This window comes from Ogataea haglerorum, assembly GCF_019207285.1.
Source record: "Ogataea haglerorum isolate 81-453-3 chromosome Unknown 81-453-3_NODE_6_length_583072_cov_95.821986, whole genome shotgun sequence".
Taxonomy (NCBI): Eukaryota; Fungi; Ascomycota; class Pichiomycetes; order Pichiales; family Pichiaceae; genus Ogataea; species Ogataea haglerorum.
Window position 1 is genome coordinate 552,641 of NW_025065156.1, and position 12,369 is coordinate 565,009.

General features: G+C 48.5%; 5 protein-coding genes across 5 annotated transcripts; 2 read left to right on the forward strand and 3 right to left on the reverse strand.

Moving 5' to 3' along the window:
* Nucleotides 1–2: 2 nt before the first annotated feature.
* KL911_002651 (uncharacterized protein) lies at nucleotides 3–2,327 on the forward strand (the record flags this gene model as incomplete). The annotated part of the gene is made up of 1 exon (XM_043197744.1): nucleotides 3–2,327. The coding sequence occupies one exon, from the start codon at nucleotides 3–5 to the stop codon at nucleotides 2,325–2,327; it is 2,325 nt and encodes a 774-aa protein (XP_043054931.1).
* A 131-nt stretch (nucleotides 2,328–2,458) lies between these two features.
* KL911_002652 (uncharacterized protein) lies at nucleotides 2,459–3,937 on the forward strand (the record flags this gene model as incomplete). Its single annotated transcript, XM_043197745.1, has 1 exon — nucleotides 2,459–3,937. One exon carries the CDS (start codon nucleotides 2,459–2,461, stop codon nucleotides 3,935–3,937), a length of 1,479 nt encoding a protein of 492 aa, XP_043054932.1.
* A 60-nt stretch (nucleotides 3,938–3,997) lies between these two features.
* On the reverse strand, nucleotides 3,998–4,624 carry KL911_002653 (uncharacterized protein; the record flags this gene model as incomplete). The annotated part of the gene is made up of 1 exon (XM_043197746.1): nucleotides 3,998–4,624. One exon carries the CDS (start codon nucleotides 4,622–4,624, stop codon nucleotides 3,998–4,000), a length of 627 nt encoding a protein of 208 aa, XP_043054933.1.
* A 650-nt stretch (nucleotides 4,625–5,274) lies between these two features.
* Nucleotides 5,275–6,054, reverse strand: KL911_002654 (uncharacterized protein; the record flags this gene model as incomplete). The annotated part of the gene is made up of 2 exons (XM_043197747.1): nucleotides 5,275–5,709; nucleotides 5,845–6,054. 2 exons carry the CDS (start codon nucleotides 6,052–6,054, stop codon nucleotides 5,275–5,277), a joined length of 645 nt encoding a protein of 214 aa, XP_043054934.1.
* A 2,415-nt stretch (nucleotides 6,055–8,469) lies between these two features.
* KL911_002655 (uncharacterized protein) lies at nucleotides 8,470–12,216 on the reverse strand (the record flags this gene model as incomplete). The annotated part of the gene is made up of 1 exon (XM_043197748.1): nucleotides 8,470–12,216. One exon carries the CDS (start codon nucleotides 12,214–12,216, stop codon nucleotides 8,470–8,472), a length of 3,747 nt encoding a protein of 1,248 aa, XP_043054935.1.
* Between the last annotated feature and the right edge of the window lie 153 nt (nucleotides 12,217–12,369).

Consider the following 12,369-nt stretch of genomic DNA (forward strand, 5'->3'; position numbering starts at 1 on the left):
GTATGATTGACGAGGAAACCCCTTTGATTCAGCAGGCGCCGGAACCTTACGATGCGCCACTCCCAGATATATCCAATGCGAGGCCAGAGAGGCGTAGACTGCGACATCCGCGTACAATTGGCTTGCTTTGCTTCCTGTTGCTTATTATGGCAACTGGTGGGTATAAGCTGATAAAGAGCACGGGACAGGCGTTTCTCCACGCCGCCAAATTTGATCTTGACAGCGTGCGGGTGGCGAATGTGACCGATGATGGACTTGAGGTCATTATTCGGGGCGATCTAGAGTTTGACTTCGATCAAGTTAGTCCATACTGTCGAACCTGGGCCCGGCTACTTAGCAGACTCAATACAGTCCAATTATCACCTGACGGCCCATTTGATATGAATGTGTGCTTGAAAAAGGAGAGGTTCTGCATTTCCAGTGTTGAGCTGGTGGCGCCATTGACTTTGCAACTAAGACAACCTCAGACTATCGAAGCAGTTGCTCACCTAAGGCCCACAAAGGAGATGGCGCGGCTGATAAATCCAATCAGTCGCGGGCCCCAGGAAGTGGTCTTCGGCTGCTCGCTTGTGTGCGAGATTAAGGTTAAGGGCTGTTCGGTGGGACGACACACAGTGACTGGAGCTTTGCCGCTTGAACTGGATGGGGGCCGTATAATTCGACACGTGATGAAAGATGCGGTTTTGGAAAACCTCGAGATTAACGCTGATGGCACTAGACTTACAGGTAGTATGGCCGTGAGACTATCAAGCGGGGGCTTGGTAGACTACACAGTGGATGCAATGAGCTGGGAAGTGTTCATGGCAGGCTGCAGCAAAGTCTCTTCAGTCGCTACCATTAACACAGGCGAGTTTGGCCTTCGTGATCCGATTTTGATACCCACAAATTTCATCGTTCCCCCCCTGGACGAGGACCTCCTCCTGGATTGTGGAGACGGCTCCGCGATCAGCACATTGCTAACAAACCTTGCGAGCAACCGCGACGTTCCGGTAATTGTCAGGGCAAAGCCACTAAGTACGCAACCACGGTGGATGCGCGATATCTTCAGCGACCTTGAAATCCATGCTGCGCTTGTTATGGGCCAAATTGAAGGACTCAGCGGAGGTATTGAAGCTGTGGACATTGGGTATCTCGGGGTGCGCACGCAGGGAGATTCGTTGCTAGTGTCGTCGGACGTTTCGATCAAGTACAACGTCTCTGAGGGCATGGTCGTGTCGAAAATTGACATACCCTTTGTTAGGGGAGAAGTCAATTGCGGCCCCAACGTAGCGACTCTGGAGATGAGAAACTGGCAGGCCGCGAACCTGCGCTGCAAAAAGCAGACGATCAGCATTTCGCTTGAGGAGGCAGCAGTGAAGCCTGAAAATTTCAGCCTGATCAGAGACCTAGTTCAAAATGTCGCCACAGGCACCTCCGTCAAACTGGCGATCAGCCCGTTGCTGGATATCCAGGTTGCCTCGGAGTTTATGACCACGACGATTACGGGGCTGAGCACGGAGATAGACTTCGCTGTGCCTGCTGTTCCAAACGACCAGCTTTTCAAGAGTTTGGACGTGCGTCTCAACGAGCTCGTGCTGCTGGAATCTTCTGCTAATCACTGCGCCATGGTGATCAACGCGGCCGTTTCCGGCAGCCTAAACTTTGACAGCGCTATTGAAGGACTCAAGTTCGATCTTCAGTACAACGGATCGACAGTTGGCCGGATAGAGCCGGGCCCGGTGCACTTATCGCCCGAAAAGTACAGCAACATAAGCGCGAACCTCATTATGCACCTCGGCACGGATATCGATAAGTCCCGGCTCGAGCGTATGCTCGGGACGTACCTGTCTGGGTTATATCCGGTGATTGAGGTTGTTGGCCGTCAGGACTCCCAATTGGCGGACTTCGTGTCCGGGGTCCACGTCCCCATGCGGCTACCCCAGATTTCGCGACAAGAAAATATCCTGCACCCCGTGTCGCACGAGAGTATTTTTCTTGTCGATTCGACAATGCATATTATGTCATCGGAAATTGAGCTGACGGTATACAACCCGGTGGCGAACAGCGAGGTGGTGGTCGATCTGATCGAGGCGCAGGCAAGCCACGATAAGACCATCTTGGGCTACATCAGCAAGGAGCAAAGAATAGTGGCGCCTCCGGGACTGTACAAGACACCCCGGATCCCAGTGACGTACGCGACGAGCGGGATAGGTGCCGATATCTTACGCAAGGCATTAAACGGGCAGCTGGAGATCGACACGTCGGCTGTCATGCGCGTCCATCTTGGCGCGTTCGCCGTCGAGCTGCTGTACTCCGGGTCCGGCACTTCGACTAAGATCCGTCTGTAGCGCGGCGGAAGGCGATATGTGGCTGGAAAGATAAGTGGCTAGTATTTTCTTTACGACAAAAATTATGGGGAAAAATATGTAGGTCGAAAGGAAAATACTTTTCCTTTAGCCGGCTACGCTCTTGTTATTAAATGTCGGAAGACGTGGTTGAGATTGAGGAGCCCAAGATCCCGGGCAACTACTGTGCACGTAGGCAGAGTAGATGGCTTCCGCCTTCGTCGAGAGGCGAGGAAAACGGCGCAAACAACAAAAACGAGCGACATGTTCCACCCCACATCCATGAGGACGTAGACGAGATTCACAAGACGGTTTCGCGCTTCCATGTGTCCCCTGCGCAACTGTACTCTACAGACTCTGGGAAACTGTACCATGCCGGGTGTATATGCATTGTTTTGGTGGGACCGCCTGCGCGCGGTAAAACCAATCTGTCGATCAGTCTGTGCAGGTATCTGCGATGGCTGGGAGTCCGGGCCAATTTGTTCCACCTGGGTGACATTAGAAGAGAGAAAACAAAGCATGTACCGTTTGAATTCTTCGACCCAAAGCCTGAAAGCGAGGAGGCGAAACGGGTGCGCGAAGAACTGACCGACCTGGCCGTGCGAGACGTGCTCAATTTTTTCCAAAACGACATGGGCCAGATCGCCATTTACGACGCCGTGAACGGCGTAAGCTCGCAGAGACGTGAGCTGGCCCACGTGCTGCAGCAGCACAACGTCAGGGTGATTTTCATTGAGAGTTTGATCGACGACCCGAAGCTGCTGGAGAGCAATATAGCCGACGCAGCGAAATCGCCGGACTACATCAACTGGGACGCCGAGGAGGCAATTGCGGACTACAAGAAGAGGGTCAACGTGGTGGCCCGCTCGTACGAGGAGATGGACGAGGAGGAACTCACGTACATCAAGTTTATTAATTTTGGCGAGAAGCTTCTCGTGAACAAGTCAAAGCACGACTTCCTCACAACGAAAATAATATTCTATCTCATGAACTCGAAAATCAAGAAAGGCTCCATTTATTTTGCGAGATGCTCCAACAACAAGCTCGACTTCAAGAGTGACCCACCGTTGGACGCTAAGGGTCAGGAATACGCACACAAACTGTTCGACACAATGGTCAAACATTACCAGGAACAGGGCAACGAAAGCCTACCTGCGGATCTTCAGGTGTGGACGTCTGTGAGACTGCGCACGACGCAGCTCGCACAGGTATTCAAGGACATGGGGCTGACGGTGACACATCGCCCGGAAATGACGCAGCTGAACCCTGGCGACGCGTTCGGACTCACAGACGAAGAGCTAAAAAAAAAGTTCCCGGATGACTACCAGAAGCATCAGCTTGATCCCTATCACCACCGGTATCCGAGAGCAGACTGCTACCACGACCTAGCGTTGAAGCTGGAGCCGCTGATAATGGAGATCGAACGGCTGACGAACGATGTGCTTGTCATCGCCGACGAGACTGTCATCCAGGTGTTCTACGGCTACCTGATGGCCTCGTCTTGCAGCGACATCCCGTTCCTCAAGTTCCCGCAATCAGAGATCACAAAAATCACTTACAATGCTTACATGAACAAGGCGACCAGAATCAAGATCGAAGGGCTGCAAGAGTAACGCAGTGCTGAATTGTAAATATCAAATTCATGTGTACACAGAAACTGGGAAGGTAGAACTTTAAATGGTGTCTGACACTACGGCTTCGGGTATAGCCAAGGCAATTCCACTGCTTGCAGTTGCTAGCTGATCGGCCATCTCGTTGCCATAAATACCACTGTGCCCATAAACGTGCTTGAAGCATAGCGGTCCCCATCCAATATTTGCGTACTGGGTATTTATCGCTTGAACGTTGGCCAGAATCGCTCGAATTTCGTCCTGGTTCGCAACTGACTTGCCCTTTCTGTTCCTCCATCCGTTGGACTGCCACCTGTGGTACCATTGTGTCAGACATCCGATCACGTACCTGGAATCTGTCATGATCTGGAATTTTGTGTGCGTGTGTTCCTTAAGGTCACTGAGAATGATCCGCGTAGCCTCGCGCACGGAAATCAGCTCTGCTCTGTTATTGGTGGGCTTTTCAGTAAGCACAAACCCATAGTTTCGCGGATCATTGACGCCAAAGAACACAGCAGCACCGGCTTGGGCGAGTTCTGGGTTTTGGTTGTTCCTGCAGGAGCCGTCTGTGTAGACATTTACCACGGGGTCTCCGTGAGAATCAATATCATAGTGGTAGACGGGAGAGCCGACAGGAATGGAGAGCATGCGTATACCCAGAGTGCGTGCGCCGGATCGTCGTAGAAACATGAAAGTACGTATTTTCTTAACTTTTTTATCTAAAAAATGCTGGGCTGTGCAGACTATACCGGCCTAAACTATAGTTTAGCAGATGAGTTTCATATTGTACTCCAACGGTGCATGACAGAATCATTTCCTGTCTGACGGTCAATATCAAAATCATCGTTAGACTTGAATTATTCTTTACCATAAATTTGTGCCACATGCCTTGAAATGGCCTAATTGTCTATAGAATATATCACTGAGATTTGGAAGCCTGTAGTACTAGGCCAACGATCTTGTGCTCTCCGCAACGAGCACGTATCAGCATATCAAGCCAAAATTGCTTACTTTTATAATAATGCTCACTTATTCTTCATCCTCAAGCTCCAAAGATGTGCTCTCGATCGTTTGTTGCAGCAAGATAGCAGTTAAGATCGAGACAACCATCTGGTACCTTGCAACCACAGGAATCGAGACAATTTTTGACGCAAAATTATACTCATAAGCTCGTATTCAGTAGAAGACTAGCAGAAGCCATTTCCATGGCAGAATTTTGAACCCCGAACGTACAGTAAATTCTGGTTTGTCTGGAAAAACCAGTGGTGAATATGTTCTCCGAGTAACTGTGCGAATCCTTATGATCCAGGATTATTCACATACTATGCTTGTTCCCGCTGCTACTTTCTTTCCATACCGGCCCCCTCCCGGGCTAGTGCATCTGCCATCTCGTTGCCGTGATTATTTGCATGCCCACGCACCCAATCCACGGTCAGTCTGCCAAAACCATGTCGAGCGTATTCGTCATTTATCCGGTCTATCAGACCAAGGATTGCCTCGATTAGATCGCGGTTGGCGACGGGCTGTTTTTTCGAGTTTTTCCAGCCGTTCTTCTGCCACGTCTTGGACCACACTAAAATGCATTTCACGCAATACTCCGAGTCCGTGAGGATCTGGTACTGCTCGCCGTTACCGAACTCAAACTCCTCGAGTATGTTTTCCAGAGCTTGCTTGATGGCAGTCAACTCTGCGCGGTTGTTTGTCTGGACAGGGCCCACCAACGGGGCGGCAGTGTTGCGCGGGTCGCCGTCTCCAAAGTAAACGCCATATCCTGCCTTCGCACGCGCCGGGTCGTGGTTGAAGCTGCACGCGCCGTCCGTGTAGATCGTGTATATCTGAGTTGTGGGGGGCACCGGTTTCTGCAAGACCATAAAATAAAATTCGAAAATTTACTGCGATCTATGATAAACTGCTTCAGATTGTTTGGTAACAGATTCGAATTCTAATTCGAACGGATCATCCAGGCGCTCTTTCTGACCATTGAGAACACTTGTTGCTAGCATGGCCGCTGACGATATCTTACTTCGATTTCTCCCAACAGTAGGCGGCTTCCGTATCCTGTCCTTGCACATCAGATCAATATTGCAATTAGACACGCTGATAAAGCCAAGTCCACACATGAATTCGATCTAGAGTTACGCATAGGAGTGAATTGACCGAGAGCTACCAAGCTATTGTCAAAGTATCTGCTGGATTTGCTGGATCGATAGGTGCAGCTCTTTCTCAACTACCCCAGCAAGATTTTTTATTGCTTTTATGCCAAAAGGATATCAATCGTATTATCTCAGCTAGGTAGACTGATTCGTTCTTATGCTTTGGTACTGAGGCCCTATTTATTTTCCTACGCGTATTTTGAGCCTCTTCTTTGAGTGCCTGCTAAGCCTTTAGGATTTACTGATGTTGGACCCAAATGCTGCCATTTTGCATAGACGACATTACCCCACTAGAGCAGAATACAAGCAGTCATGTTATTTTCAAGCCATTGGTATACATTGTTGGCCACAACAATGCACTATTATTTAAACTCTATTTGCGGCCACTTGTTGTGAGCCATAACCCCAGCCATAGCCGACAGTTTTTGTCTACAAAGACACCGTGGTTCGCTTCAAGATTTTTGGAACAATGACCATATAGGTGTGAAATCTGAGCAAGACAGTTTTGAAGACATTTTGAAAAGCAAAAACGTTTGACTGAAAAGGAGACCCCTTATTGTGATCCCGCAAAAGAACACTTCAGAACAGTACCAGCTAACTGGATCCCCGTCCATCATGAGGGAATTTTCTTTGAATGTACAATTGAAGCACCTGTACCCTTAGAAGACGCAAAACAATCCAACCAGAACGCTGCCTCAATCACTACAAAACTTGTCTGAGCTTGTAGTGCTGCTATGCGACCTCCTTTTGTGGCTGGATTTTCCCAAGATCTGGATAGAAATCCGATCCTTATCTCAGATGCCAGCCAAAAAAATTGAACCCATTATTCATGAAGCTAACGGCGGGAAAATGGCGTCTGCACAAACGGAAATCCTAGTCTGTGCGTGAATGGATCAACACCCCCCAACTTTGATTACGATATCACCCCTCCAGAAAAAAGCACCTGTAACGTGTACTTCATTACCAGCTTCTGGGCCTCAGATTACTTATCTATGCAAACAGGAAATCCGTCGAACTCGATACTCATTATGATGACCTGGAAAAGGGATCCGAGCATGTTCATGGTTGGCATGGCACTTATCGGCCGCTGCTAAAATTAAACGGCTTTGTCGAACCTGATCTCCACGTTTCTTTACTCGTTGCAGTGCGTGAGAATGCTACACTTTTATCTCGCCGGCTGAGCCACCATGTCTAAAATAGCTGACTTCATCAGGTATATGAATGACTGTATCAAGGAAGTATGCGCAGACGGAGCTGTTTCCGCATTAGCCCCCTTTGTGACCGTAATGTCTGCGGTGGCCTCCTTCGCCGGCAAAGCGGTATGGGCTTTCCGCCAACCTCAAAACTGTATCCACCGATTTTGCCTCATTGTTTGCGGAATTCATCATCACCCGTCGAGGAGCAGCGATTATGAATATCGTTTCAGGCTCGGTGGCGCAGACATGGTGAATTGAATACTCGGCAGGTCAGGTGGTCATTTTCATCTTCCGTCTATTGAATTTCGCGGCTCCCATTGCTTGCATAATTATTGCATATTACTATATGATAAAGAGGCACAACCTGGACGTCTCTGGCGTGTGATTCTAACGAGAAATACAGCTACTAAAAGGGTTTCACTAGCGTGTTGCGCTTGCGTTTCCCAATGGCAATGTTTGGTATCTTCCGGGCCTGGCATCAGAAATCTGGGTCGCTTCTTTAGGATTCTGCTATCCTGGAGTTATAGTACATGTCTTACTTATATGAGTTGTTCTCATCTTTCGCAGTGTACATCGTTACTAACTTTAGTTAGATAAACAGTCGCAAGTTACCGGAACAGCCCTCTCTGTCTATCGAATGACGAGGTCGAAAAGATAGACGCTCTTATTGACTCAAAATTAGAAAGCTGCACTTATAAATTGATCGACGGTTCCATCAAGGATTATAGAAGACTTGTACATACATCCTACTGTCTGGAGGAAAATATTCAAAATCCGATTGAGCACACTTAGAATGTCATGGAAGAGCCCAAACAACTACGCGTTACCTGGCTGGTTGGAGTCGGAGAACTTTTGGAGAGATATTGCAAACTTGTGAAGCAAACATCAAGGAGGTTGCTCATCAGAAGTAAGCGAATACCGGCAAGGTGACTAGTGCTCACTGATACTAAAAACCAGAATTATTTGCTGCTTTTATGAACTCGGGGACTATGCCATCAAAACACTTCAAAAGTTGCTGCCCATACATAACAGCTCATTCTTCCTGTCGATCTGAAGCTCCTAAATTAGCTTCTGGCTTAAACTTTACCCCCGTCTTCGACCCGAAAGATCAGTTGGTTACAATGCAAGCTGCAACTATAAGCTCTCATGTTTTCAGAATTGATTGAATTTGATTATATATTCTGATCTAGGTGGACTCCACCCCCCTGATAATCATAAGAACATCACCAGGGTTGACGATATCACCCTCCTCGACAACCACCCCCAGAACCTCATACTTTTCGAAACTCGATTTGTTCTTGATATGCACAGGAATTTCCATTTTCATAGCTTCCAAAATAACGAGCGGATCTTCCTTAGGAACAACGTCTCCCACCTTGCACTTGATTTTAAAAACGTTTGATGGCATGTGCGATGTAATCTTAATTGCACCTGGAACGCTGCTGACGTCGTCTGATTTTGGCTTGGAGGCAGCAGCAGCTGCTTTTTCTTGTTGCCACAGCTCAAAATCAGCCTGTTCCTCACGATTGCACTCTTCAAACGCCAAAAGCTTGCGCCTTTTCAGATCCTTCAGCTCGTCATCAATTGAATCAAGGAAACTCCTGTACTCCACGAAATCGAAAACACCCTCGGTCGGCTCAATCTTCATCTTTTTCGTGAGCAGTAGATTGTTCATTCTTTGCAGCTCTTCCTCATCAACCTCATAGAAAACCACCTGGTCAAACACCTTGAAAGGCCATGGATTCTCGTGGATTCTACAGAATGTATCCCAGTACCAGTTTGGCAGAGTCATACCCCACATCATGTATCCTCCAGGGGATTCCTGTGGATAGATGGATTGCAACACGGAGCCGGTGGAGATCGTTCCGCTAGGGGTTGATGTACGTGTAGGGTTGTACTTCGAGGCAGAAAGTCTGCACCGCGGGTCCACAGTGGCCATCAGCACGTTAGCACATAAGAAGGTGATCGCAACCACCATTTCCGGCTTGCCTATAATGCAGCTCTTAAACTGCTCCATGTCTTTGATGAGGTTTGCTTTCATGAGGTATTCGGTATTTTTTGGCAAATACGTGGCATGTGAACGCTGTGAATGCATGTACCGCTCCAAACAGTGGTCAAGAGCTGAGTGCTCAAAGGCAACCGGCAATCTGAATGTTCTTGATGGAATCTTCAGCTTCTCGATCTGCGGGATTGAGGCTTCCAGTTCGATCAGTTTCTCCAGCAGTTCAGCTCTGTCCACTTCCATTGGATCATACAGGACTCCCATGGCTCCTGTACAGCACTCAATACTTTCAAACATTCCCGGCAGCTGATTTCTGATTTCTGTCTCCATCACGTGCTGGCGGCCATTTTTGAACAGATCGAATTCCAGGTTGCCAAAGTCGACCACGATCATTCTTTCTCCAGCCTGTCTAAAGCATACCTCCGGCAAGGTTTCTGACAACTCCCGTCTGTACAAGAAGTTACCAACCTTGCTTTTCAGTGGCTCGTATTCAGGAAGCTCGTCGTTGAACTTGATAGACGAGCTGCTAGGACGTTTGGAAATCTCTTCCAGATACTCGTTCCGCTGCTTCATGAGCTTGATTGCATCATTGTACGTGATAGGAGTGAAGTGAATTTTGCTGTTGATAGCAGCCTGGCCGAACCTCCAAAAGTCTGCCTCAGCAGGAGCAAAAATGCAGACAAATCCCGAGGCAGTGGCTCCATCCGGCCCGTACAGAGTCATAACAGACCCAACAGCAGACAAACCACACGTAGGATAGGGATACTCTAATATGTTACTTGGGTGGCCACCACCGTCACCACCTGAAGGCCTGCTGAACTTCATTTCTGGGCCGTCCAGTCGGGTAGCTCCTCTGTTGGAGTTGAAATTGACAGAGTAGGGAACGGAGTAGAGTTGCTCCATTCCTTCTTCCGATACGATGTCTGGCGTGTCATGGGGACCGCCAATAACACGGACCACATTGGTGGCTCTCTCGTAGTCAGGAATGAGCGATTCTGGGAACTGATAGCCTGTTTTGAAGACCTCGATTGGTTCTAGTTTTGAAATGTCAAGACAATCTCCAGGAAGTATGATTCGTCCCTGGTGGCCACCAAGCTGCAGACTTGGCAGGCAACCCTTAGAGCCAAGATAGTTGGCAACTCCTGGAAAGCCGCCTTTGATTGCCAGATAGCACTTTGCAGCAGATCCTAGGGGCTCCTTTATCTCAAGAAGACTGCCGGCAGGAATGAACAGCTCCGTGTACATAGGGACGTCCTTGTCATCAAGGGTAAACTTGAATCTGCCACCAGCAAGGGCAACCACTGCTGGGGCATGGAAACGGATGGCCGGTCCTTTGAGGTTTATCTCAAGAGCTTCACAGTGCAAAGGATTTCCAACAATGACGTTTGCTATTTGCAAAGCTAGCGGATCAACCGGACCGCCAATAGGGACTCCGAATCTGACCTTACGTCTTCCAGGGAGGTCCTGGATGGTGGTGTATGCTCCCCCACTTTCGAACTCAATCAGATGTGGCTTGAACACGAACCCTGAAAGCAAGCCGGTAAGCGTGTTTCCTGTGCGGAACTCAGGGCTGTCCAGAATATGAATACAGTACTCCACATTATTGACGGGGCCCTGTATCTTGATATCATTGAGAACTTTGATCATGTTGTCACTGTTCCGGACTGGAGACCAAACCATCACCTTAGCGAGAAGCGGGTCAAAGTAAGGCGAGACCTTGCTACCGGTCTCAATCCAGTGATCGATTCGCACTTGATAGTCCCCGTAAGTACCGTCTGAAGGCAGCGAGACATTATGCAAAATTCCGGGACAGGGAGCAAAGTTGCGAACCGGATTCTCCGCGTACACTCGAACTTCAATCGAATGGCCGTTGGGAATTTCAACGCCGTTTTGGTCGTATTTTAAACTTGCTTTCAAAATCTCAACAGGAATACCAGAGGAGTTGCTTTCATGTTCTGCTTGCAACAGCATCAAATAAACCAAATCAACGTCATACACCATTTCTGTAATACCGTGTTCCACTTGCAACCGGGTGTTGACCTCCAAAAAGTAAAAGTCGCCGGTTGTGTCGTCCACCAAGAACTCGACTGTACCGGCAGACTTGTACTTGATTTTGGTGGCCAGGCGTTTTGCTGCCGAGGTCAGACGTTCCCGTAAGTTATGCTTCGTACCAAGATCGGACACAAACGGCGATGGACATTCTTCAATGACTTTTTGGTGCCGTCTCTGGATAGAGCACTCTCTCTCTCCGTAGGTGACCACGTCACCCATACCGTTACCAAACATCTGGACTTCGATATGTCGACCTTTTTCGATGTACTTTTCAACAAACACACCGGCATTCGAAAAAAGAGACGTGCCTCTGGAAGTGACCTCGGCAAAGTTCGCCACAAGTTCGCTTTCGTTGTAGCACACCTTGAGACCCATTCCTCCTCCTCCTGCTGTGGCCTTCAAAATCACAGGGTACCCGATCCTGTTGCATTCAGAAACAAGCTTTTCGCTATCGCTGATCAAACTAGTTCCAGGAACCACAGGAACATTTGCCTTGATTGCAATATCACGAGCCAGATGTTTTAACCCAAATTGCTCAACAGACTCTGAAGAAGGACCGGCAAAAAGAATACCGTTCTTGGCCAGCTCTGCTGCGAATTCTGAGTTCTCAGAAAGAAAGCCGTACCCAGGAATGACCACATCGATGTTGTGCTTTGCTGCCAGCTCGATGATCTCTGGGATGTTCGTATATGCGCTAGCTCCAACTCCGCTCAGCAAGTATGCCTCATCCGACAAACTGACATGAAGCGATTCGAGATCTTCTTTCGAGTAGATAGCAACGGCTGTCAGTTGGTATCTATTGCAGGTTTTGATTATCCGCACAGCAATTTCACCCCTGTTGGCAATGAGCACCCGTCTGATGTTCTTGAAGCTGGACATATGGTTTGCAATACTTGATGACAGATTTTTGACACAAATAAAGAAAGATCCACCTTATCTTATCGAAAACGAGGATCTTTTAGCGGCAATGTGCCTGGATGTATAGCGGATGATACGAACCGTCGGCTCGCCACTGGCGGCACGGTCATCGGC